The sequence below is a fragment of the Alligator mississippiensis genome, chromosome 5, assembly GCF_030867095.1.
Source record: "Alligator mississippiensis isolate rAllMis1 chromosome 5, rAllMis1, whole genome shotgun sequence".
Lineage (NCBI taxonomy): Eukaryota > Metazoa > Chordata > Crocodylia > Alligatoridae > Alligator > Alligator mississippiensis.
Window position 1 is genome coordinate 161,914,689 of NC_081828.1, and position 25,351 is coordinate 161,940,039.

Below are 25,351 nucleotides of genomic sequence, written 5' to 3' on the forward strand. Positions count from 1 at the left end.
AGCCATTTCCTGTTTCCCTACTTAGGGCTAAATCCAGCACTGACCAGCACAGTTGGAAAGAACACACATCCTGGTGTGTCTTCTGTTGCAGAGATCCTGCTGGGTAGAACGCCCTGAGGACTGCACTTTACTGCTCTCTCTGTACAAGAGGGCAGCATGTCCTCATCTGTTACTAGTTAGGACTTGTTATGAACCCTTGCTACAATATATGGGGCTCACAGATACTTGCCTAAACCATAAACTGATACTTCTTGGGAACAAGGTGCATGGGCCATAATGGTAGATTTGTTCGCCTTATATGAGCCAATGAGAGTTCATGAATGGCCACTTACAAAGGGAACAGGGGAAGGGAAATGTAGTGGAAGGAAAAAAGCTCCAACCCAAAAGATTACTATACACAAAAGGGAAATCCTGCCCTTCCACAAAGGCAGTGTAACTATGCTGCAAAGAAAATAGGGGATTACAGACACAACACAGACAAGTTTAGTTCCTTGAGGAATCCCTGATTAACTGATATAGCAGCTCTTTGAAAACAGTGTTAGGAAGAATATTACTAAATCTAACACTGTACTGATAGACTGGCAATTGTGCACTTTGGCAAGGTTATTCTACCCCACATTTCCCCTTTGGCCTAGGAAAAAGATGGCCTATTGCCTTCTTTGAGGAGATTCCAAATACCCAGTACACATTCTGGGCCTCAGAGCTAGAAAGAGAAACTTATCCTCCCAACTTATCCTCTCTTTTCCAAGAGAAGGCTGAGAGGTCATCTTGTGGCTGCCTATAAATTTATCAGGGGAGGGCAGCAGGGAATAGAAAATGCTCTTTATACCAGGTCACCCCCTGGAGTAACTAGGAACAATGGCCACAAATTGACAGGCAGCAGATTTAGGTTGGACATTAGAACTTCTTCATGGTTAGGGTTGCCAGAATCTGGAACAGGCTTCCAAGGCAGGTGGTGCTCTCCCCTACCTTGGGGGTCTTCAAGAGGAGACTGGACAAGCACCTACCTGGGGACATCTGACCCCAGCACTCTTTCCTGCCCAGGGCAAGGGGTCGAACTCAATGAGCTACTGAGGTCCCTTCCGACCCTAACATCTATGAATCTATGAGTCTCCCACATATTACCCCCAAGACAGATCTCCCCATATTAAACTAATTCCTAAAGTAATACAACTAATTCATAATAAAAAATAGAATAAGTTAAAGTGAGTAAAAGAAGCAAAGAGGAAAAAGCATTTTCCACTATAAGCAAGGGAGCAGAATTTTCAGTGCTACATGGCTCACCATCTCAACAGCTTCCTGGATTAAAGGTAATTTCTTTTCCCTAATTAACTGAAACCATTATTTCTTTTTGTTTTGACAGGTGCCCCTATAATGAATGTGTTCTAAAACCACTATTAGAAGACCTCTAGAACATTTTACAGCAACTTAACCTCATCTTTCTTTACCTGCCAGAGGGATTTCAGTGTTTTCATTTTGGATTTTAGGGGAAGCCAACTGCTTAATCTCTTCTCACTCCTTGAGAAGATTCCTTCCCACAAGGCAACCTAGGGTGCTTCTAATCAGCTTTACATGCAGTTCAGCATTTTTTTCCTTAAAAAAAGAGTGGAGTTTTCTTCTTTGTGCACAATATATGAAAGTGAAAACTAACCTCTGGATATATTTACAGACTCTAGAAACATTTATAGATTATTATTATATTTTTGCTTGATTTATTGTATTAAGAATGACCTAATTTCTCATTTAAATGTATTCATGTAGGAAAGCCACTGGCTTTCATTTTGTATGATTCCATTTATGTTCCTGTGAAATTTTCATATTAATGTTCATGACAAGTTATGTAGAGAAGCTCAAAAGTATTCTTCACACATTGATCAGTCTGATAACTCATCTAAATGCTGAGCTCTTCCAAGAAAAAGAGACCGTCTTAAATGGAGTTTTTGGTTAGTCTTCAAAATCAACAAACACATACAGGAATTTCCTGTGCCATGCTCAAATTATTTAAGAAGTCTAATTTGGTAGCATATTCTTTTCCTACTGACCCCACTAGTATTCATTAAAGGAAAAGTTAAAAGATATCTAACTAAACAGATCCTTTTCATTCAGGCCATATGTAATCAAAAGCATTTTTTGGTTTTGTCTACTTTAGGTGTCAACATGTTTTTCTGGTACGAATTCAGAGAAAATTAGTTAAAGCAAGCATTTCTAGTTTATATGAATGTTGTTACATCTAAGTGTGTGACTGCCCTTCCAAGAAAATTGGAAGTTAGTACTGCTAGTTTTACAGTTATTCTTTTTGTTATATATTATTCTGCTGATAATAGGACACACAAAGCAGTGAATTGCCGTATTGACAGGTCCTGGCCAAGAACAACAAAGGAAAAGAAAAAGTATTAAAAAAACCCCTGCATAATGTTTATGAATTCTAATCCTCAGCACATGAACAAATACATCTGACAAACTGCAGAGTACCTTACAAAGGCCTTTTCTGACCTTTCTAATTTGAGTTCAATTGCATGTGCAGTGTTTAGAAGCTAAAGTTGGTCTTGCCAATGTTTTGATACTAAGATTGCGCTGCATACCATTATTTGTTAAAGTGAAGTGGCAGATAATAAGTTCTAATTATCCTATTAATCACCTGTTAAGAATTGCATTCAGGGAAGAATGCATCTTCAAATTACTATAATTGGTGACTCAAAGGAACCAATTTTTTTTCTGTCCTTGACTGAAGTATATTTGTAGCTAGAACTGCAAGTCTGGGAATATTCTGATGAAATAAGACAGTGTGTATTCTATGGGCCAGATTTTCAACTGGTACAGATTGGCACAGACCCCTCAAAGTCAATGAACCTGTGCTGTACTCTTCAGCAGCAGCCATTAGTCATTGTTTCTCTGTAAGCAGACAATAACTTCCTGCCATGCTGGTGATGACCTTGCCACTGAAGTCTTCCTTCTCCAGAATTAGCAGTCAATGTGTATGATCTCTCTCAGCATTAATATTCTTCAGCTTTAGTTCAGAGGAAATGTCTGTCTGCTTCTTGCATGTTCCTGGCCAGATTTAGTACTCTGATAACAAACATGTGCATATATTATAAATAATAATGCAAGTACAAATAAGAAGAATATTTATTAGGTAAAATATTTAAAGAACATGTTCTTTTTCAAATGAATTATAATACTTAGGATATAGTTGGCAGCCATGTTGGTCTGAGACAAAAAAAAATGCATAAATCTAGAACTCTTGGTTCAGAGATTATACCTTTTATCAGACCAGTTTCTCGGTTGGTCTAATAAAGGATATCATCCCTGAACCGAGTTCTAGATTTTTACATTTATAATGCCTATGCACTTATCTTCATCTTCATGCCTTCATCTTCCATTATTGAAAAGCCTTGTTTTACACGTGCTATGTGATTTTTTGCCAGCCATCTACATGGAAAACCAATAAGCTTAACCTCTGAAGGAAGTCCAACCCAAACTTTGAATCTCTGTTGGACTTCAGGACCTGTCCCTCCCATACTGAGTTTCAGAACTCCCCTATGCCCAACAGGCTGCAAGCACCAGAAGTCTGCTAGCAGCAACGTGACAATTTCTTATTCCTGAATTCTGTGCCATTCTTCCCATCTCCACTGCCTATTATTTGAGCCAATCAAAGAAAAAGGATAAGCGATTTGCAGACTTATTACTAGAATGGCTCTCTGCACAAGAAACAGAAAGCTTGAGGTACAGCAATTTGCAACGTAAGATGTAGATAGGGAGGGGTGACTCATGTGATTTAGTCTACTTGAGTATGACCTGTACAGCATGCCTGTACTGCAAAAGGTAGCAGGGCTTATTAGCAGTCATGCAGTACTTCACTAATACGGCTATACTACTTTTAGTTTGGGAGATAGAGCCAGTTCAATTTATTTCAGCATGGCGTTACCTTGACCCATACAGGCATATCTTTGGGAACAAACTTAAATATCAGTGAAAACATGCATGTGGACCCATTTAATCACCTCATTCATCTTATTACCGGTATTTTCCAACTACCTAATTATCCAAGGAGTCAACAGAGTTATGTGTGATAAGTGGGGAACCTGGTTTTCTCTGATAAAAAAATTGCAAAATCTCTAATAAAAAATCACAAATTCTCTGATAAAAAACCCATAATCCACGATTAAAATGAAACACCACAATATATATAGGTTTCAATTAAACACAAAGCAATTTGGAAGTCTACCAGTGCCTCAATCACTATAATAAAATAAATTCTAAATACCTATAAATTTTGGTATTTCATTTTGGGTTTTTTATCATGGAAAATCAGAGCTCCCCCTGCCCCTTAGCTGACAGGATACAGGTCCAGGCCCCTCACTCCCAAGCCACAGCCCCCCCAGCCCTGCTGGTGCCCCTCACTCCCCACCCTGACAGTCCCCTGGCCCTGCTGGTGTCTCTCACTCCCCCCCCCCCCCCCCACAGCCCCTCCAGCCCTGCTGGGGCCATGTTTACATACATTTGAACGAGAACTAAGCAGAGCTTTACAGTGAGGACATGGCACTTGCTAGTAATTGTGCAGAAGGAAAAGTTAAAGGATATATCATCATCACTATCACCATGGGAAAGGGCAACTCTTTACAAAAAGTTTATGACAGGGGGGCAACAGGGAGGGCCATTGGTGACACGTAGGGGGTGCATGCAGGTGCATGTGCAGCCCCTGAGCTTGGCGGTGCACCCCTGCAAAAAGGCACCGCCGACAGCATCTGTGGGCAGTCACTGCTCACCACACCCCTTCACCACTGACACCACCAGCGGCATCTGCAGGCAGTCCCCAATCGCCACTGGCCACTGCCAGCACTGCGAGTGGCATCTGCGGGGTAATGCCAACTACTGGTCAGCACTCACCAGCCCTCTCCCCACCACTGTGGCTGCCAACAGCACCATGGCTGCTCACAGGAGCTCACCGCTCACCACCACCACACTCCTGCCAACAAGTGTTGCCACTGCCTGCAGAAGCTTGCCATGCCCCCCCCCCCCAAACCTCTGGGAGCATGCAGCATTCAGGGGGAGGGCAAATATGAGACCAAGCTGATTACCTGATTAGGAGGGGTGCTAAAATTTTAGGATTAGGATTTCCAAAAGAGAGGTGACTGAAATTAGATTTCTCAATCCATCTTTTGGCACCTAAGAAGTGTTAAACATACCACAAATTGAGATGCTGGATTCTCAGTACTTTTGCAAACTTTTATAGACTGTATAGGAGGTCAGACCAGAGGAAACACTTTTTGCCAGAGTGTAATGGGATAAGGAAAAGAGACACACCCTAAGACATCATAACAACTTCTACACAAGGTTGTGTGCGTGTGCACATGCACATGTGTGCACATATGGAAGGAGGGTTAGTCATCTGTCCACTTAAAGCTCCCTTAATATATTAAGCTCTCCCATGTACTTGTGAGGGGGCAAATACTGAGGAACTGTGTAGTGTTGGCCAAATGTAGTCAGCTGTTTTGCCTTTATTTCCTATTCTTAAGAATCTGTGAAACTCCTTTTCCTAGAATGGATGTTTTGAACTTTTCTACTTTGGAAGTATCTATGGCAACTGAAGAACTGATGGAAGTAACACTGCACCAGAAACAAGAAATTGAAAACCAAGTTATAGAAAAGGAGAAAGGATTTTAGACAGATGGTTTAGCATTGTTTTTGTTAACTTCTGTTTAACTCCAGTGTCCAAAGCTTGGAAGAAAAATGACTTTGTTATGGGTCCCTCGCCATGACACCTGTAACTCAGATTGGGGAGCTCCCAATTCATTTCTCCAAGACCCTCAAGCTCTTCCCATTAACTTCAGAAAGCCTAATGTATGAAAAAAGCAGGAAAAAACACACAACTTTTCTAGGCCTTCTTAATGAATCATTAAAAAATTATATCTTGTTTGTATTTATTTCTTTAAGTACTTTGTAGGTGACCCTGGAGAATATTTGCATTTTCTGCTATAAGATACAGCCCTTCATATTGAACTAATAAGCATCATGTGTTGTGTTAAAAAGTATGGGACTGTACACTAATCAGTACATTGGGAAGCCAGTCTGAGGGGGAGAGGAGTCCAGGAGATCTGGCTGTAATTTAAAGAAGCCTTACTGAGAGTGCAGAACAAACCATCCTGATGCATAGGAAGGCTAGCAAGTATGGCAGAAGACTAGCTTGGCTTAGCAAAGAACTCTTCAGCAAACTACATCACAAAAAGGAAGCTCATAAGAAGTGAAAATTTGGACAAATAACTAGGGAAGGATATAAGAGCACTGCTCGGGCATGCAGGGATAAAGTCAGGAAGGCCAAAGTGCAATTGGAGTTGCAGCTAGCAAGGGACGTGAAGGGCAACAAGAAGGGTTTCTACACATATATTGGTAGCAAGAGGAGGATCAGGGAAAGTGTGGGTCCCTTACTGAATGGGGGAGGCAAACTTGTGACAAGAGAATGAAGAAAAGGCTGAAGTTCTCACTGCCTTTTTTGCCTCAATCTTCACAGGCAAGGTCAGCTTCCAGACTACTGCACTGGGCAGTATAGTTTGGGGAGAAGGTGAGCAGCCCTCAATGATGAAAGAACAGGTTAGGGACTACTTAGAAAAGCTGGAAATGCAAAAGTCCATGGGGCCAGAAGGGATGCACCTGAGGGTGCTGAGGGAGTTGGCTGATGTGATTGCAGAGCCATTGGCCATCAACATTGAAAACTTAGTGCTCAGGAGAGGTCCCGGATGACTGGACAAAGGCAAACATAGTGCCCACATTTAAGAAAGGGAAAAAGGAACTACAGACCAGTCAGCATCACCTCAGTCCCTGCAAAAATCAGGGAGCAGATCCTCAAGGAATCAATTTCTAAGCACTTGGAAGATAAAAAGGTGATTAGGACAAGTCATACCTGGCCAACTTGATTGCCTTCTATGACGAAGTGACTGGCTCTGTGGGTGTGGGGAGACTGGTGGATGTGGTGTACCTTCACTTTAGCAAGGCTTTGGATACGGTCTCCCACAACATTCTCCCAGGCAAGCTAATAGGCTGGATGAGTGGACTGTAAGGTGGACAGAGAACTGGCTGGAGTATTGGGCTCAGAGAGTAGTAATCAATGGCTTAATGTCTAGTTGGTAGCCGGTATCAAGTGGAGTGCCCCAGACGTCAGTCCTGGTGCAGGTTTTGTTTAGTGTCTTCATCAGTGACCTGGAAGATGGCATAGAGCATGCCCTCAGCAAGTTTACAGATTCCATGAAGCTGGAGGAAGTAGTAGATACACTGCAAGTTAGGGCTAGGATTCAGAGTGACTTGGACAAATTGGAGGATTGAGCCAAAATAAATCTCATGTGGTTTAACAAGGACAAGTGCAAAGTCCTGCACTTAGGACAGAACAACCCCATGCACCAGTACAGACTAGAGGTAACTGGCTGGGCAGCAGCAATGAAGAAAAGGACCTGGGGGTCACAGTGGGCCATAAGCTGAATATGAGCCAGCAGTGTGCCCTTGTTGCCAAGACGGCTAACGGCATACTGGGCTACAATGGAGTGTTGCCAACAGGTCAAGGGAAGTGATTATTACCCTCTATTCAGCACTAGTGAGGCCACATCTGGAGTACTTTGTTCAATTTTGGGGCCCCCGCTACAGAAAGGATGTGGACAAATTGGAGACAGTCCAGCAGAGGGTGACAAAAATGGTGAGGGGGCTGGGGGGCATTACTTTTGAGGAAAGACTGAGGGAACTGGGCTTATTTAGTCTAGAGATGAGGAGACTGAGAGGGGACTTAATAGCAGACCTCAACTACCTGAAAGGGGTTTTGAAAGAGGATGGAGCTAGACTGTTCTCAGTGCTGCCAGATGACAGAACAAGGAGCAACAGTCTCAAGTTGCAGCAAGGGAAGTTTAGGCTGGATATTAGGAAGAATTTTCTCATGGAGAGGGTAGTAAAACAGGTTACCCAGAGAGGTGGTGGAAGCTCCATCCTTGGAGGGTTTCAGAATTTGGCTAGACAAAGCTTTGGCTGGGATGATCTAGTTGGGAATGGTCCTGCTTTTGGACTAGATTATCTCCTGATGTCCCTCCAACCCTAATTTTCTATGATTCTATGATTTTACTGGATCTACTGTAGGTATCTCAACTTCTAGTGAATATAATCTCAACAAGATTTCACATCATGTTAATAAAACCTCTGACTGATTTACTATTTAAGGTAAAGTATGTAGGTGATTTTTGTATGTACCTTTAGTTGCTTTACCCTTTCTCACTCCCAAGTAAGGGATCATATATAGACAAAATAGAGATTTACCAATGGGTTGTAGAGACATTTTTAACAAGTAAAAAACACTTTATTTCAAAAAGAGAATAGCATACACAAGTATTATGGTCTCACAAGCCTACTTCCCCAGCATGAAATTGCCCCCAAACCACATGCCACTACAGTTACTTTCTAATAATATATATTGTTTGATGACTTTTGGAGGAACCAACTTGAACCTTAATCCATAATTTAAACCAAACCTGAACCAAACCATTTAGAAAGCTTAGATACATTTTTTGGGATAAATTTCAAGTGTCTCTTGATTCCCTGGTTCCCGGTGGAGGTTGAAACAGACATTCAGGGAACATACAGACATTCAGGGAGGTTAAGGGGACATTAAAGCATGTTAGATCTCTAGTTAGATTGATCTAAGTACAAACTGTACAGAAGTTCCAGGAAAGTTAGAATGTTAAAAAAATGGCAAACCCAATCTAATTTAAATTATCTTGGAGGTACACTAAGCTAGATCAGGTACAGCTAGACCAATCTAACTAAACTTCTGTACATGTTCAGAGTGCAGCCCCAGGGCTGGGAAAGCTTAGCCACTGCCCCTAGTCCTGGAGCAGCGTTTTTCCTACCTCCTGGCACCAGGTTATTTTTAGGCTCCCAGCCCCTCCCTCCCACACTGAAATGTGCAACCTCCCCGCTTCCCACAGACCAACCAGTGCCCCTGAGCCTACCAAACCCCCAGTCCCACAAGCCCCTCCTGGCACCATTGTTACTGACATTTGCCAGTGCCAGAAGCTGACGAAAGTAAATCAGGGTGGGGGGAGGGGAAGGGGCAGGTGAGATTTGGTTCCCTTGAAGGAGTCTGTTCATCTGGGGGTATGAAGAGGGTCGGGGGAGCCTGGGTTAGTCAGGGAGAGCCGTCTAATCCCACCAACACCCTGCCATGGAGCCATCACCCCTGCATCTTGCCAAACACCCCTGCGAAGCTGCCAGCCCTGCCAGTCTGCCCACCCCTTCCCTGACCATAACATCAATCAGGCTCCTGGTACCAGTGAATGCTGGTAAAACCAGTCCTGGGAGCAGTTGGTGGGATCTGGGGCAGTTTGGCAGCATTGGACGGGGGCAGGAGGGTTGGGCAGGATTCTAGAGCATTTCTGATCCCACCACCCCACTGTTTCCCTCCAATCCCCTCCACATACCCTGCTAGCCCCACAATCTCTCAACCCCTCTGCAGACCCCACTAATCTGCCCAATCTTCCCAGCCCCCCCACCACAGACTCTACTAGTCCTCTGATTCCTCCGAGACCCTCCGCTAACCACCCTCCCATCCCACCTGCCCTTCCCCCCGCCCAACTTACCTTAGATCAGGCTCTTGGCACTTATATAATTATTGAGTTAGATGGGCGGGGGGGGGGCATTTTCAAACTGATCTACCCCCCCCCCAAAAAAACCTTCTAGATGGAATGTTTGTATGAAGCCTTCAGTGTCAAAATATTGCAACCACATGTACTTATACTATTTATTTACAGTCCAACAAATTAACAAATATCTTGAGAGAGCTTGTTTTTCTGTGATAAGTGGCAGAAAGATCAGATCCCAAGAGCTAACCAGCACAACTAACTTCCACTGATATCAAGGCACAATGCCTGTCATTGAGGGAACAGCTAGGTACTGAGCCCTTCCTCAGGATTATTTTGCAGACCCCAGAGGCTCATATAATCATCATCTGATTTTGGAATACTTATCCAAACCAAAATAATTTCTGCTTGAGGTTTGCTCACTACTAAGATGCATGCAATTGGCATTTTTATTTATACAGACAGGAAAATCTTTCACTGTCATTGTGTATGAAAAGAAAACAAAGGGCAGAGCTTTCAGAACAAAAAGCAGCACTTTTCTCTTAGCTCTCTGATTCATCTTTTACCTCATTTCCTAAAAGGGCGTTTATACAGGCTTCAGATGCATCGCAGATGGCAGTAAGGTCATGTCCTCCCTCCAGTGCCAGCACCACACGACCATCCGCTAGCTTCAGCAACTGCTTTGTTAGGTGACCAAAACCTAATATTCAAATACAGTAGTGCAAATTATTAAAGCAGAACAGAGAGAAGTTAAAGGCATGTTTCACATCTGTTGTATTAGAAAGCAGGAAACCCCAGGATAACACATAGAAGGACAAGATATTTTTAGGCCAGTATCCTATTCCTGATAGTGGCAAAAACCAGATGCTTCAGAAGAAGGTGTATAAAACTCACTACTGGGAAGATATGGGGTAATCTACTCCTCATTCTAATCCCTACTAGCTAGAGATTAGTTGAACCATGACGTTGATGGTTCCCATACTCCTTTTGCTGCCAATTAACAATTATCATTCCATCCACTTTACATAAGCCTTGATTAAGGGTTGCAGGTTTAGTTCCACAAGTTATACGAAACATTTAAAAAATTTCAAGTATATACTTATTTTTAATTTCTCCAGTTAGACTGTAAAATCTTTGGGGCAGCAGCTGTTTCTTCCTACACATTTGTACAATGGCTTGGAGGGCAATGCATTCCCAATCCTAGTGCACTACTGCAGTGGAAAAAGTAAGCAACAACAACCCATTTTGCACATTCTTGATTTCATTTTAATGTTTATTAAGGGCTGGTGCTAATAGTAATTGCTGTAACCAAAGTTATTGCAGGTCTAAGTAACTAAAGTAATAACAGTAACCAAAGTTATTGCAGGTCTAAATTGCTCAAGACTTCCTAAGACGCTTTGCCGCTGTTCCTCAGTTCTGACCTGCAGTGCTTAGGTATTCCTGTAACACAACCAGAGTTCGCTGGTGGAGCTAATTTATATCTGCTGTTTGATAGTAATGACTAAGGGGGCATCAATGTTAAATGTAATCTGCAATTAGAGTCAAGTTAAATTTTTTCAATTTTTTTTACTTTATCAATTTTTGTGGAAAAAGTGGGTAATTTTCAAATGTGTAGTCCCATTTATTATAATCTGACTGAAAGCTAAGCATGAACATATTATTTAATTAAGAAAATAAGCTTTAATTATTCCACGTATTCCTAACTGTTCACAAAATTCTACTTGTCACTTGTTCTACAACATTCATCTTAGCCAACCATCACAAGGTTGATCCCAAAGTTCTTGAGGTGACATATTCATTCTTTAAATTATTTCATATCCTACAGTAGCTCTGTAAGAAATTGAGTTTTGACTGTACCCAACCCACTACACTGTGGTTCAAATTACATGCAGGTTGAAAAACAAATAAAATCTTAAGTCCTTTATTTAAACTCAACCAATCCTCATGGAAAAAAAAAAAATCAAAAGACCAGATTTAGCCAAGATAATAAAAGTGAAGGAAGAAGGATAAACTTTGATCTTTTGCCAATTTCTACTTTCTTTTACCTACAGGATTTATTTCTGTCTGCACGTTACACATGTGATCTTCAGACTGATTTCATGAGAGTGCCAGCAGCAGTATTGTGAGTTGTACATATAGCCTTTAAAGCAAATGAAGAATGACTAGTTCATGGGCTCCCAACATCCACATACCATACAACTCTCCCTTAAGCTTTGTGAGGAGTCCAACAGCACTATTATCCCTCACTTTATTCAACTTTTTTAGGAGGGAAAAGTTCTACTGAATTCAATACCTTTGCACATTTTGAAAACATTATATGACCACAAGAGTCACCACAGCCACACCATAATTTTCTGGGGTAGATGTGGCAATAAACTCTATGTTTCTCCCAATAGCTTTCTCTTCTTGTAGCAGTTTGCTTGCAGTGTTTCTGATAGACATCTTTACAAGGTTAATTTGTTGCTTGCTCTCCTAATACTATTACAAATATCAGTGTTATAATATTTTATTGGATCCTTAGGAGATGTTCATACAATTAGTCATACAATATATACCTTTCCCAACCCAATTTCTGGTTAATGTGCTGCCAAACAAAACCAAGAAGAGAAAAGGGGGACTTTTCTTCAGTAGAGTTACTCAGAGAAAGTAAATGTGACTTGCTGAAGGGGGAGGAAATTACTTTAGCCAACCATACCAATGCTGCCATGACTGAACAAGTTATGGAAATTCTTAACAAAGAGACTCGGATCCTGTGCCGTTATAGCAACCTTAGAAAGATATTAGCTTCCTAAAGGAAATCCCCTGGAGTGTAAAGTAACAAAATGGAAAAAAAGGAATCCCGGTCAAGTAATGGTTTTAGTATGGGCTGTAGTTCATGCCAAATAATTAAGAAAAACAAAAAGAAAATAGTAACAAGCACTATGAAAAGACCCAGTCACCTCTTTTTGTACAGTGAGACTGCGTTTGTCTCCAAATTCCCCAGCAACTAACATTGGGTTGTTGAGGGGCAAGAAAGGGGTGAGCCAAGCATTTATAATCCTGAACCTTCCGACTCACATGAACCCTCAAAAACTAGCAGCAGATTCAATTCTTGGCCCTCTGCTGAGACTGCTGACAGTGGTGCCAATTCTAATGGTGGCTTCAAAAAATCATTTCAGTTTGGCTTTGCCATACTCTAAAAGGATCTGCTTTTACTGCAGTGTGTAAGATTTATTACTATGAAAGAATTTTATATGAAGAGAAAAGGTTCGGCTATATGCTTAAAATGGAAAGTTGTGTGAATAATGCTAGGGGCTTGGTTTTCAGCCCAGCCTTAAATAGGTATCCCTTTTTGAGTCTGTAATTCAGCGGGTACAACTAACTGATGGCACAAGTCAAGCCATTTAGACATCTAAAGTACCTGAATTAGTGGGTGCAGTCCACAGCCTCAACTGTGCCCACAATTATTCACATTCATGACTGCGGGTACAACAAAGTGGATGTAGCTTTTTAAAAATCTCTCTCTATGGATCTTAAAAAATGATTGTTTCAAGTAGATAAATAGTAAGCAAGAAAGGGTTAAATATACGGTGGTATTTCTCAAATGCTACTGTAAATGTGCTGTCTCAGTAAATTTAGTAATACTTAAGCAGAAGTTGCCAATTTTTTTTTTTAAATTAGCCTCATTTTATGTGCCAGGAAACTGTGAGCATGGTTTTTTGCCAGTTATTATTTTCAGGCACAATTTTAGTAATTTATATGTTGAGATACCTGCTTTCTTCACAAATCTAGTGCTTTTTTTTACCTATGGTGGGGTAAAAGCACTTCACAAAGGCAAACTACAAGATCTTGAAGACAAAGGTAAAGCTTCCATTTACTTCAGTGGGAACAGAGTTAAGGTACTGCTGAATAGTTTTGAAAATTTTACTCCCTAATTTTATTAAATTTTGCCAAAACCTTCTCTCCAAACAAAAAGCTTGTGGATGCAAAATTGTACCAACAAATCTCACAAGCTGTAAGCATTAAGGAAGACCAAATTATATGTATGTTGACTTTCAGGTCCTGCTTGTAAAAACTGGAAAACGCTAGTTTCATTCTTTGAAACCCACATTCACACACATACTCACCCTACATGTGTATATACACACTCTTTTTATATAATATATACATACATATATTGTAAAAAAATGTGAAAATGTAAACCAACCAATATTTTTACAATTTGCAGTTTAATATGTTTAGTTCTTCTACTCAAAGGGTACATCTACATAAGACGCTGAGCAGTAGCATGTCACAGAACAGACAGTGCTAATACACTATTGTGCAGTATTATTAGGCTACTGAGCTGTAGCATCACTTAAAAGATGTTCAGCAATGCTACTGCACAGTTACTGAATTTATTTAATACTTGCTAATACTAGTACTAAATAAACACACAGTAATGACTGAGCAGTAGTGTCTTGTGTAGATGCACCCAGAATTACATATTATATTTAGATTTACTTACTTATATTTATTTGTATGGAACCTGTACAAGTCACACAATCTAGGACTGAAAAGGACATTAGGAGTCATCTTGTCCAACCTTCCACATGGATTCAGAATTGACTGTTCCTAAACCTCTGATAAATCTGTATCCAGCCGCTTCCAACCCTCCAATGAATGAGATTCCACCATTTCCCAAAAGACTTCTTGTTCATTGTCCTTAGGAAGCGTGTCTTGATATTTAACCTGATTTTGACTAATTTGGCTTATTGCCTCTTTTCATGTTCTCTGAAATTTTCTCTCCATATTTTTATGGTAGTCTTTTAATATTAGATCATTGCTGCCTGTCCCCTCTCAACTGCCTCTTCTCAAAAACTACCATTTTACTCAAATACAGATGAGATTTCTCCCCCCCCCCCCCCCCCAGTTACAGGGAAGAATTTGGGGGAGGTAGAAGGTAAGGGGTCTACCTGAACCCCGAGATTTATTTTCCCTTCTGTAGCAGTGGGAGAGGGAAAAATTCAAAGCAAACCTTCAATAATTAGATTCTATACCCAGAAAATTATAGCAACTTTATAATTATACAAGCTAATTATTAGGATATCATCTTAAATTCACAGTTATCTTACATTTGAGTAAATATGGTATATTCCTAGTTCTTGTTAAACTTTCTTCATACAGAGTGCATTCCAGCCTGTTTATCATCTTCGTTACCTGTCTTTGTACCTTCTCCAGTTTCTTTGTATCCTCCTGAAAAGGTAGTACAAAAATAAGAAAATGTATTCCAGCTGAGACCTAACCAATGCTGAGTAGAATGGCATTGTTACTTCTCATATTTTGCATACAGTGCTTCTGTTAATGCAGTCAAAAATTGCATTTTCTTGTGATGGCATCCCACTGCTGTGTCAAGTTAAGTTTGTGATCTACCATAATCCCCAGATCCTTCTTGACTATAGTACTGCCAAACCAATTATCCCCCTGTAACAAGGAACCCTAACCCTGTTACCAGAAGGCAGGTCTGCCCCTTTAAGACTCAAACTTTCAGGGCACAGCAGGCTGGGAAGGTGGGGGTTAAAAGCTGAGCCTGGACAGCTAGTCAGCTGACCGGAAGGAGGCAGACCAGGACTATAAAAACCCTGGGCTGTGTGTCCCAGAGCTCCCTGGAGAGGGTTGGTGAGCAGTCCAAAGGCTGGAGGAGAGGAACTACGGAGGACCCCTGAGAGACAGCAGCAACCCTAGAAGAAGGACTGTAGCCAACAGTGAGGAGCTGAAGCACAAACCCCTCCGTAAATGTAAGCTGGCGTGCTGCCTTCTTTAATCACATTTTCTCTTAGTGGCGGTTACTGCCCATGGACAGGACTGTTCATATTTTTTTTGTTATTGAATAACACTGGTGGTTTGGATGAGGCTATTTGGGGAAGGAGGAGACCTCATTGGAGCCCCACCATATGGCAACTCCAGCGCCTGTGTAGGCACAGTGTTTGGGGTGCACAGGCACAGCGACAGAGAAGGTACAGTATTTGAGGCATAGGCCCAATGCCAGAGAGGACAAGCCTAAAAGGGCTGAGGGGGGGCCTGCTGCACCTGGGGTGCTACTGTATGTGTGGGTGGGGGGGGTTGGGGTTTTTTTTTTGTTTTGAATTGGGATTTTGGAGGTCTGGGGCCTTTGCCTGGCTTTGAACTTGCAGTCCCCTGGTCGTGGGGCCAGTGGATGGGCTGCTGGGCTAGGGAGGCTGTGCTCCAGGTTAGAGTGAAAAAGGAGAGCCAAGAGCCCCAAGACTAGAGAGCTAGAGCCTTGGAGTCAAACCCTACCGATAGGTTTAGACGGGGAGGCCTAGCTAGAGAAAGACTGGGGTCAAAGTTGGTATGAGCAGAGGACCCCAACATACAAAAACAACAGGCAGTCTCCCACTTATAATATTTCCATCAAGATGTGGCAGGCAACTGGAGAGCGGGAAACCTTAAGGGAACTCCAAGGACGCTCCACATGGGGCTCAGATAATGCAAAAGATGGCACTGGGGAGAGCGACCTGTTACACCCCCATTCCTTATTTTTGCATTTGTTTTTTGTCCTTTATGTGAAATTCCTTTTATTTGCTTCTATTGAATTTCATTTTGTCTATAGCACAGTTATCCAATTTGAATTTTAGTTCCATCCTACAAAATGTCTACGATCATTCTAGTTTTATGAAACCAGCAAATTTTATAAGTATATTCTCTACTCATGTATCCAAGTAATTAATAACATTGTTAAACTGGACTGGACTCAAAGCAGACCACTCTGAAATCCTACTTGAGAAGGTCTTCCCAATGCACAATGATCATTTTGCTTTGCTTTGCTTGCATTCAGTTATGTATCCACCCACTTTCTCTTCCAGATATTTACAAGCTGAATATGTTATAATTTAGTCTAGTAACTTCCCAGGCATTGAAGTTAGTCTGACCAGTTTATAACCTCCCATTTCCTTCATTGTTCTCTTATTAAGTGGGCACTATATTAATCATTCTACAGTCATCTGCAACCTTGCCTATTACCCATGATTTTGCCAAAATTATGACATGGCTTCTAAGATTTCTCCAGCTAGTTCCTTCAAAATGCTGGGAGGAACTCCATCAGGCTCTGCTGACTTAAATGTATTCAAATGATTCAAAAGTTCTCCAATGCTTTTTTCTCATCATGATCTGCCTCTCTCCAACTCTTTTCTTAATAATAGTTCTGTGAGACATCTAGTTGCAAGTTGCTTTTATTTTTTTGATGACTAAAGCAAATAGGTGTTGACCAAACCCTCTTTCTTGGTGTCTTCTGTTACCAGACTTCCTTCTTCACTGAGTAGAGAACCCAGTTTTCCTGATTTCTTTTTCACCTAACATACTGTAGATCTAGAACCCCTTCAGTTACCTTTAACACTTCTTGCAAGTTGCAACTTATATTTTGCCTTTGCTTTCTGGCTTTTGCCCCTATGCATTGACACTTTTTTATTTTGTTCCTACACATAGATGCGATTATTTTGACACTTCCTTAGTGACATGTTCTTCTTTCTACTGAATTCAAGAAGGATGTGGAGAAGCTTGAGATGGTCTATAGGAGAGTCACACGCATGATCAAAGTGCAAGAGAACAGGCCTTACAAAGACAGACGGCAAGCCATGGGACTCTTCAGCCTGGAAAAGCGCAGGCTCAGGGGGGACCTGGTGGTCACCTATAAGTATATAAGGGCTGTGCATCAGGATCTGCGGAGTGCCCCAAGGGATGACAAGGTCCAACAGTCACAAACTCCACCAAGACAGTTTTAGGCTGAACATAAGGAAAAACTTCTTTACAGTCCAAGCCCCCAAGGCCTGGAATAGACTCCCTCCAGAGGTGGTGCAAGCATCTACTCTGGACTCTTTCAAGAAACATTTGGATGTTTATCTTGCTGGGATCGTTTGACCCTAGCTGGCTTCCTGTCCCTGGGGCAGGGGGCTGGATTTGACGATCCTCCAGGGTCCCTTCCAGCCCTAATGTCTATGAAGTCTATGAATATACATAGATGCGCCCCCCCCACCCCCACCCCGAGAGTGCTCTGGTGCCCCTCCTGACAGCGATCACTCCGGCTGGTAATTGACTCTACATACAGTCACCGGCTGGCTGCTGGGGAGCACCCTCCTCCCCGGTCACCAGCCAGCTCCTGGTAGACCACACCTCCCCCCCCCAGTTGGCTGGCCACTGGGGGACCCCCCTCCGTCATGTCCGCTGGTGTCCCCCTACCACTCACCCATGCCATCAACACTGCCTGCAGAAGATCCTTTTAATCCAGTGGCAAGACATGCACTAATGTTAACATCCTATCATAAGTAAACACCATGATTATTGAGGTGATGATCATCCAACATTAACTTCACTGGGCCAGCCATATCATCCAAATGTCTGACTCCAGACTCCCAAAGCAAGTTTTATTCTCCTAGCTCAGTTAAGGCTCAAGAGGGCAGAGAAAATGCTTTAAAGACATCTTCAAGGCCAACTTGAAAAAAAACACAACATCAACTCATGGGAGATTATCATCCAGGACCACCCCAAATGGATAGAATCTGCTGCAATGATCTCAGTACTTTGAAACCTCCCAATGATAACAGAAGATGGAAAATCAGGAGCAATAGAAACAGCATATCATGGACTGAATCAAGAATCCAGAGCCACCCACCCCACTTGGAAACATGTGCCTGAGTTGCAATAGAATTTGTCAATCCCAGATTAACCTTGTGGGCCATCTTTGGACCCACAGATAAGGCAATCATGGAAGATAATCATCCTCAACTGTGAGGGATTGCTGATGATGATGGTTGCCAATGATGCTCACTTCCTCTTGGACCTTGAACCTTGGAGCAAAGGCTCTTGACAGGTATATCTTCTTGTCGTATGGCATGAACGATGTGTGTCCCTTGTGGCTGTGGGGAAACGGCGATACTGGCGGCAGCGGGAACATAGCGGTGGTAAGCGAGGAGCTCCGGCAGACTCTGCTGGCACTGTTGGCGGGGGGGGGCAAGTACTGACCAGGGGTCGGTGACCACCCACAGATGCTGCCAGAAGTGTTGGCGGTGGCCAGCAGCGATTGCTGACCACCCGCAGATGCTGCCGGCAGTGTCGAGGAGGACTGGTGACTGCCTGCAGGCACTGCATCACTGCCAGCAGTGCCTTTTCATAGGGGGTGGACCGCCACATTCAGGGGGTGTACGTGCACCTGTGTGCACCCCCTACACATTGGCAATGTCATATGGTACAATGCCAACACCTTTTCTCCCCATACCTACACTTCAAGCACAAGCTACATTCCTCAATGCTGATAATGCAGTCCTGAGAGTTATCCCACCATGTCTCTGTAATGCCAATTGAGTCACAGTTTTCTTTACATACTATGGCTTCAGATTCATCCTGAATGATCCTTGCACCCCTTGCTTTGTTATATAGGCATCAAACAGACTTTACAGACTGTCCTGCTGTTTTACCTCTTGTATCTTTTTTAACCATATTATAGTTTCGTATTATTTTCCAGAATTTAGCTTCTCCTACCTCTCATCTCTTGATCACAATTTTACAGTGGCTGGTTGTTTTTTCTCATCATCCCAAATAGTATTTAATTTAAAGCTGTCCTTACCAGCTTAGCCAGACAATGGCTAAAGTTGCCTTTCCTAATCTTTGTTATATATAAATATATTATATACATATATGCAGAAGCAATGTAAACATAAATAAACTTTGAGAAGCAGAATTAAGCAACACTGGTGCAAACTGTAAATTGTGATTTTGTCATTGTAATATGCAATTTGAACTTTTGGTATGTGGGTAGCTACATAAATAAGGAACTACATGTGATGGGGACACACTCCTTCAAAGATTTCATAGTTTCTGGGTCGGAAGGGACCTGAACATATCATCAAGTCTGACCCCCTGCTCTGGACAGGAACAAGTGCTGGGATCATAATGCCCCAGCCAGATATCTATCCAACCTCCTCTTGAAGACTCCCAAGGTAGGAGAGAGCACCACCTCCCTTGGGAGCCCATTCCAGAACTTGGCAGCCCTAACTGCAAAGTAATGCCTCCTGATATCAAGCCTGAACCTGCTCTCCGTCAATTTGTGGCCATTATTCCTTGTTATCCCAGGTCGTGCCTGGGAGAACAGAGCCTCACCTATTTTCTGCTGGTCCCCCCTAGTGAATTTATAGACGGCCACCCCCCCCCTCAGTCTTCTCTTGTGGAGACTAAGTAGATTCAGGCCCTTTAGTTTATCTTCATAGTGCCTGGCCTGCTGCCCCCTGACCATGCGAGTGGTCCTCCTCTGGACCCTCTCAAGATTAGCCACTTCCCTCTTGAACTGCAGCGCCCAGAACTGGACGCAGTACTCCAACTGTGGCCTGACCAGTGCCGCATAGAAGGGAAGGATCACCTCCTTGGACCTGCTTGTGATGCACCTATAGATGCACGACAAAGTGACTGCTTCCTCGCACTGGCAGCTCATATCCATCTTGGAGTCAACAATGACTCCAATATCCCTTTCAGCCACTGTGTTGTTGAGAAGGGTGTTCCCCAGCCTATAGGTATGTTGCAGATTCCTTCCCCCTAGATGCAGCACCTTGCACTTGTCAATTTTGAATTTTAACCAACTTAGCTCACCCAGATAATTTTGGGTAAAGGATAAAGACATAATTTTGTGATATTTTATTGCTAGGTTCAGCAAGTTACAAGTGTGCTTAAGGCCCCTTCTCTAATAACTTTGAGAAATAAACATTCCTGAATGAAGACCTCTGAAACAACACTAGTAAATGTTTTGCATCTTACACCCCTCCCTCCTAACAAGCATGGGAAAGTTACATATGCAGTGATTACCCCAAGCCAATATTGCAATATTGCTATGTCACGGCGGGGTCCTCGCGGAGGGCCATGATCTCCTTGAGGCCCACTCACCACGCTACTCCGGCCCGAGGGCACCCTCCATTCTTGCCCGCTACGTCTTGATGGAATATATGTAATAGGGAGGCTGCCTTGTGTTTCCTCGGGCCTGTCAGCTCCTGGACCCCTCGTGGGTCTCCCCGTACAATGGGCGCTACCTAAGCGCCCTAGCCTTATGGGCTATGCGTGGCTCCTACCAGCCCCTAATACCACGCCCCAAGCCTCGCAGATGTAATGGACGTTGTTCGGTCTATACGCCCACTTCCCGGGCCTCCTCTCTCATGCCCAGCCTCTTGCTGGGACTCTCGCCTGGCCCACTCTGGGCCTCCCCTGCCGGTGTGGTTCCGCTCCGGGACTCTCCAGCAGGCCTCCGGTCCTATGGGCCAACCGCACGGATACCCTCCCTGACTCTGGCTCCCTGCACTGCTACTCCTTGTCTTCTCAGGGGCAACCGCAGCACCCTGCCTTGGTCTGAGGGGTGTTACCGCACTAGCCTGCGGCCGGGCTTGCTATGCCCGTGCGCCCACACTAGGCTACCCAACAAAGCACAATGGCGTTCCCCCTTTCTGGGGCTCGCCGCACCCACACTGGGCTACTCAATAACGTACAAGGGCGTTCCCCCTCTCTTGGGGGCTCGCCGCGCCCACACTGGGCTACTCAGTATGGCCCCGCTCTCTAGGGCTGCTCAGTATGGCGCTCCCCCCTTCTCTGGGGCTCGCCGTGCCCACACTGTGCTACTCAGTAATACCGCCCCTTTCCTGGGGCCGGGGGCTATGTTCCCCCCACACGCAATCCGGGGTCTCGGTCCCCATCCGCAACCTACGGGTTGCACCCGTGACCCACTGGCCGCGCTCCTCGCCGCCAGCTGCTCGCACAGTGGAGTGCGAGCTGCGCCTTCGGGGTCTATGCTCCCCCACACGCAATCCGGGGTCTAGGTCCCCGTCTGCAACCTACGGGTTGCACCCGCAACCTACTGGCCGTGCTCCTCGCCGCCAGTTGCTCACGCACTGGCGTGCGAGCTGTGCCTTCCCTGGCGCTATGAACAATAACGCGCCCTCCTGGCGCTAGGGCACCCCACACTCTCTGGGGTCCCTGTGATTGAGGCCTCCTCCAACCCCTACAGCCTCACCCAAGCCTCCAGGTGTAATAGCACAAACACAAAGCAAAACCACAAGCCCCTAGGCTGTAACACAAATGCAAGCCGCCTGGCCATAACTCATCATCATAGCTCAAGCCTCCAGGGCTATCATGAGCTGTACTTGCCACATCCTCACTCTCAGAGCTCCTGCCTCCCAGGCTGCTGGCAGAGAACTACCAGCCTGGCCTCAGCCCTGGGCTTTATAAGGGCCAGGCCTTGCCCCCTACAGGCAGCTGGCTCCGCTTGGTTGCTCCGGCAACCCGCAGCTGTGCTCACTTGGTTCTGCCAGGGCTCTCTCCCTGGCAGTTTCTCCTCTCTTAGGAGCAGGCACTAAGGTGCCCTGCGACATGCTATTTTACATAACCTGTGATATGCATAGCTTACATTCTCTCGTCAGTGCACAAAACTGCAAAACTCATTTATGAGATTGGCACTTGTATTCATGGAGAAAATAGCCCTCCCACAGTATGGAAGGAAGTCAGACCTCTCTTGTACTGGGATTGGTCCCTGCTAGTTACACAAATTAGTTGCAAGGGAACAAAGGGCAGAGCCTAACCCTGACCCCACTGCTTGGAGTAGCTGGTTGCAGGGCAAAGATATTTTTCAGCTGTTGAAAGTATGATGGAGTTGCTGACTTACCTTTTGTATTTCTGCTAAAGCAAAGCCTTCTGCACTTAGTCCATCATGGGCAGAGGCTTAAAAGCCAAAATCTGACCCCTAATTACAGAGAGAGAGCCGGTGATCTCCTCCGGCTATTCAGAACAGTCTGGAAAGAAATGCACTCCAAACACAAAACCTCCACAGTCTCTGTCCTAGACCTACAGGCATGTATTTAACTATTATTTACCATTTAATCATGTCATTACTCTCTAATTTAGTTGAGAATGTGTTTTCCTCTCATTAAAACTTTTGTGATGATCACTGCCAAGTCTGCCCACCAGTGTTCTGCACCCTACCCTTGTGGTTGTTTTGTGACTATTTGATAAATTTTTATTGATATTCTTCCAACAATAGCATCTAAAATTAACTGGGTCAGTTTTTACATAACTTCCTGAGTCATCAGGCGACGTGTCCTAAATAAATATGTCCATGCAGGAGTCAAATGATAGTTGACCCTTCCAGCACCAGACTACAGCTAATACACTTTGCAAATCTTGCTCTGTGTTAGAAGAGCAAGCTATTTTCCTGGGGTTTGATCCTGCCCTTTTTGGTCAGACAAAACTTCGTTTGAAGTCAATCAGAGGCTTGCCAGCATTCCCAGGATCTAGCATTTAGTGAAGCTGGGGGGAAAGGAAAAAAGATTCTCCATGTAATGCCAAATACATTCTCATGAAGGACATTCTCCAAGAAGCTGAAGTTATGAATGCCAGTACTGAGACACCTGAGTTTTAAAAAGATAAATATCTGGCCTCCGGGCAGTGGCTAGTGATTTCTTGCTTTTTCAGACCATAGAAGGAAGCCCAGTAACACATTAAATTACAGGTCTCAAGCAGACATTTAATTTAGATTAAATTAGACAGTAATTCTATGTTAAATAAATACCAATGGTCTCAGACTCATTGTTTGAGGATTACCAATTTACGTAATAGATGTTTTTATTACAAGGTTATTAGTTCTACAGTAATAGCTTTTTTTATAATTAATTGGTCTTGGTTCCTAGAACTTATATGATCCTAACCTTATTAAGTACATATTTAAGGATACATGGGATACTTAAATGAGGGACAGATCATATTGACTATGTGCTGGTATGAGGGTATAAAGCAGAGCATGCAGGAGCCCACCTGTCAGCTGTAGGCATGATGGCCTGACTTCTGGACTCACATGTAACACTTCTTTTAGTCCATCAGACTCTCTCTTGAATACTCCAGCACCAATATTTCCTTTTTAGACACTACGATCAATATCCAGAATGGTAAAATACAGACCACCATATACCAGAAACCCATGGACGAACATATATATCTGCACAGAACCAGCAATCACCTAAACACACCAATAAAGCTGTAATATACAGCCAAGCCCTCCGATACCATTGAATTCACGTTGGGGAGAACACACATCATCGTTGCCTCACAAATCTCAAAAGAGCTTTCACTCAACAAGGACACTCCTCCAGAGAGACAGATCATTTTTGAAAGAGCCACCCAGATACCACATGAAGAATTCCTGCAGTGCAAAAAGAAAATCCCCACGAATCACACATCACTAGTTATGACATACCATCCCTCCCTGGAACCTATAAGGACAATCCTCAAACAATTGCAACGCATACTGGAAGAAGACCCAATTCTTAAAGAGATCTTCCCAGAACCACCCATCCTAGCCTTCAAACCACTAGTAATGCATAGGGAGTGCAAAAAGGCACTGCTGACAGTACCAGTGGTGCCTGCGGGCAGTCACCACTTACCACACCACCAACAGCGTCTGCAGGTGGTCTCACACCCCCCCGCTAATAGCCCTGCGGCTGCTTGCGAGAGCTCACTGCTCACCACTACCACACTCCTGCTGCCAACAGCGCCATCGCTGCCTGCAGGATCTCATTATGCCCCCCCAGCCTCCAGGGACATGCAGCGTTCATGCTTCAAACAATCACCAAACCTCACCAAGCTCATCACTAGATCAAAGTTCTTATGGCCCAAAACACACCAAATGGATCCAGACCATGCCAGGACAAGAAATATAAAATCTGCCAACATATGTCCACCACCCCCACAATAACTATACCCCACAACAGAGCCATCACCATTCCTGGATCTTACACCTGCACCTCCAGAAATGTAATACATCATATTCAGTACACTAAATGCCCTTATGGAAAATATGTAGGAGAAACCAAACAACAACTGCATACCTGAATGAACACACCCCAAAAATCTATCAAAGACAAAAATACCTAATTACTTGTGGGTGCACACTTCTCACAAAACAACCACTCTCTCCAATCTCTCAGTTCTAATCCTCAAAAGAAAATCACAAAATACCTTTCATAGACGAGCCTAAAAACTTTACTTTATAAATCTACCAGATGTAAAAAATCATGGGCTAAATATAGACATTGGATTTATGGCACATTATAATCTGCCCGCCATCCAATAACCCCTGGTAACTTCCCTACATTTTACCAGCTACACTCCATCACCAGGTCAACATGTACCCTCTTCCCCCCACCCCCAACTACCTATCTCATACCTATGGTCTCCCATGGCCTCTGATCCTCACCACCACACATTTGCATTTTCACAGACCTGCATTTTGCATATTGGCTTCTATTCCATCCAGGAGAACACAAAACAACAGCAGACTCTCCCTATGCCTGAAGAAGGGTGTTTGTGCCCAAAAGGTTGCAAAGAACAACTTTTCCAACTATTTAGTTGGTCTAATAAAAGGTATCACATTTCCCCAAAGAACCTTGTCTGCCTTTGGTCTATCTAGGTACTTAAGACAGTGGCCATTATCACGTGAGCATCAGCATACTCCTCCAGTTAGGAAAAAATTGTGCACTCCCACCACTCTATGGGAAGACTGGTACTCACAAGTCCTCCTCTACATGCCAAGGGGAAAGCATCAAGTAAGAAGAGCCCAATCTCTTCTCTCAGCTCTTCCATGCTATCCAGGACAGGGATTGCATTTCCATTTCTTACATTGCCAGTTATACACTATTTTATATCCTTCATGCTACATTATAGACAGAGGAAATTAGAAGCAAGATACAAGA

At 43.5% G+C, this 25,351-nt stretch overlaps 1 protein-coding gene across 1 annotated transcript in view; it reads right to left on the reverse strand.

Moving 5' to 3' along the window:
- HDAC9 (histone deacetylase 9) overlaps positions 1-25,351 on the reverse strand; it is a 657,492-nt gene that overhangs the window by 47,155 nt on the left and 584,986 nt on the right. The window contains exon 23 of the mRNA XM_059728942.1: positions 10,175-10,308. Coding sequence (XP_059584925.1) covers positions 10,175-10,308 — 134 coding nt within the window. The remainder of the gene's footprint in view (positions 1-10,174; positions 10,309-25,351) is intronic.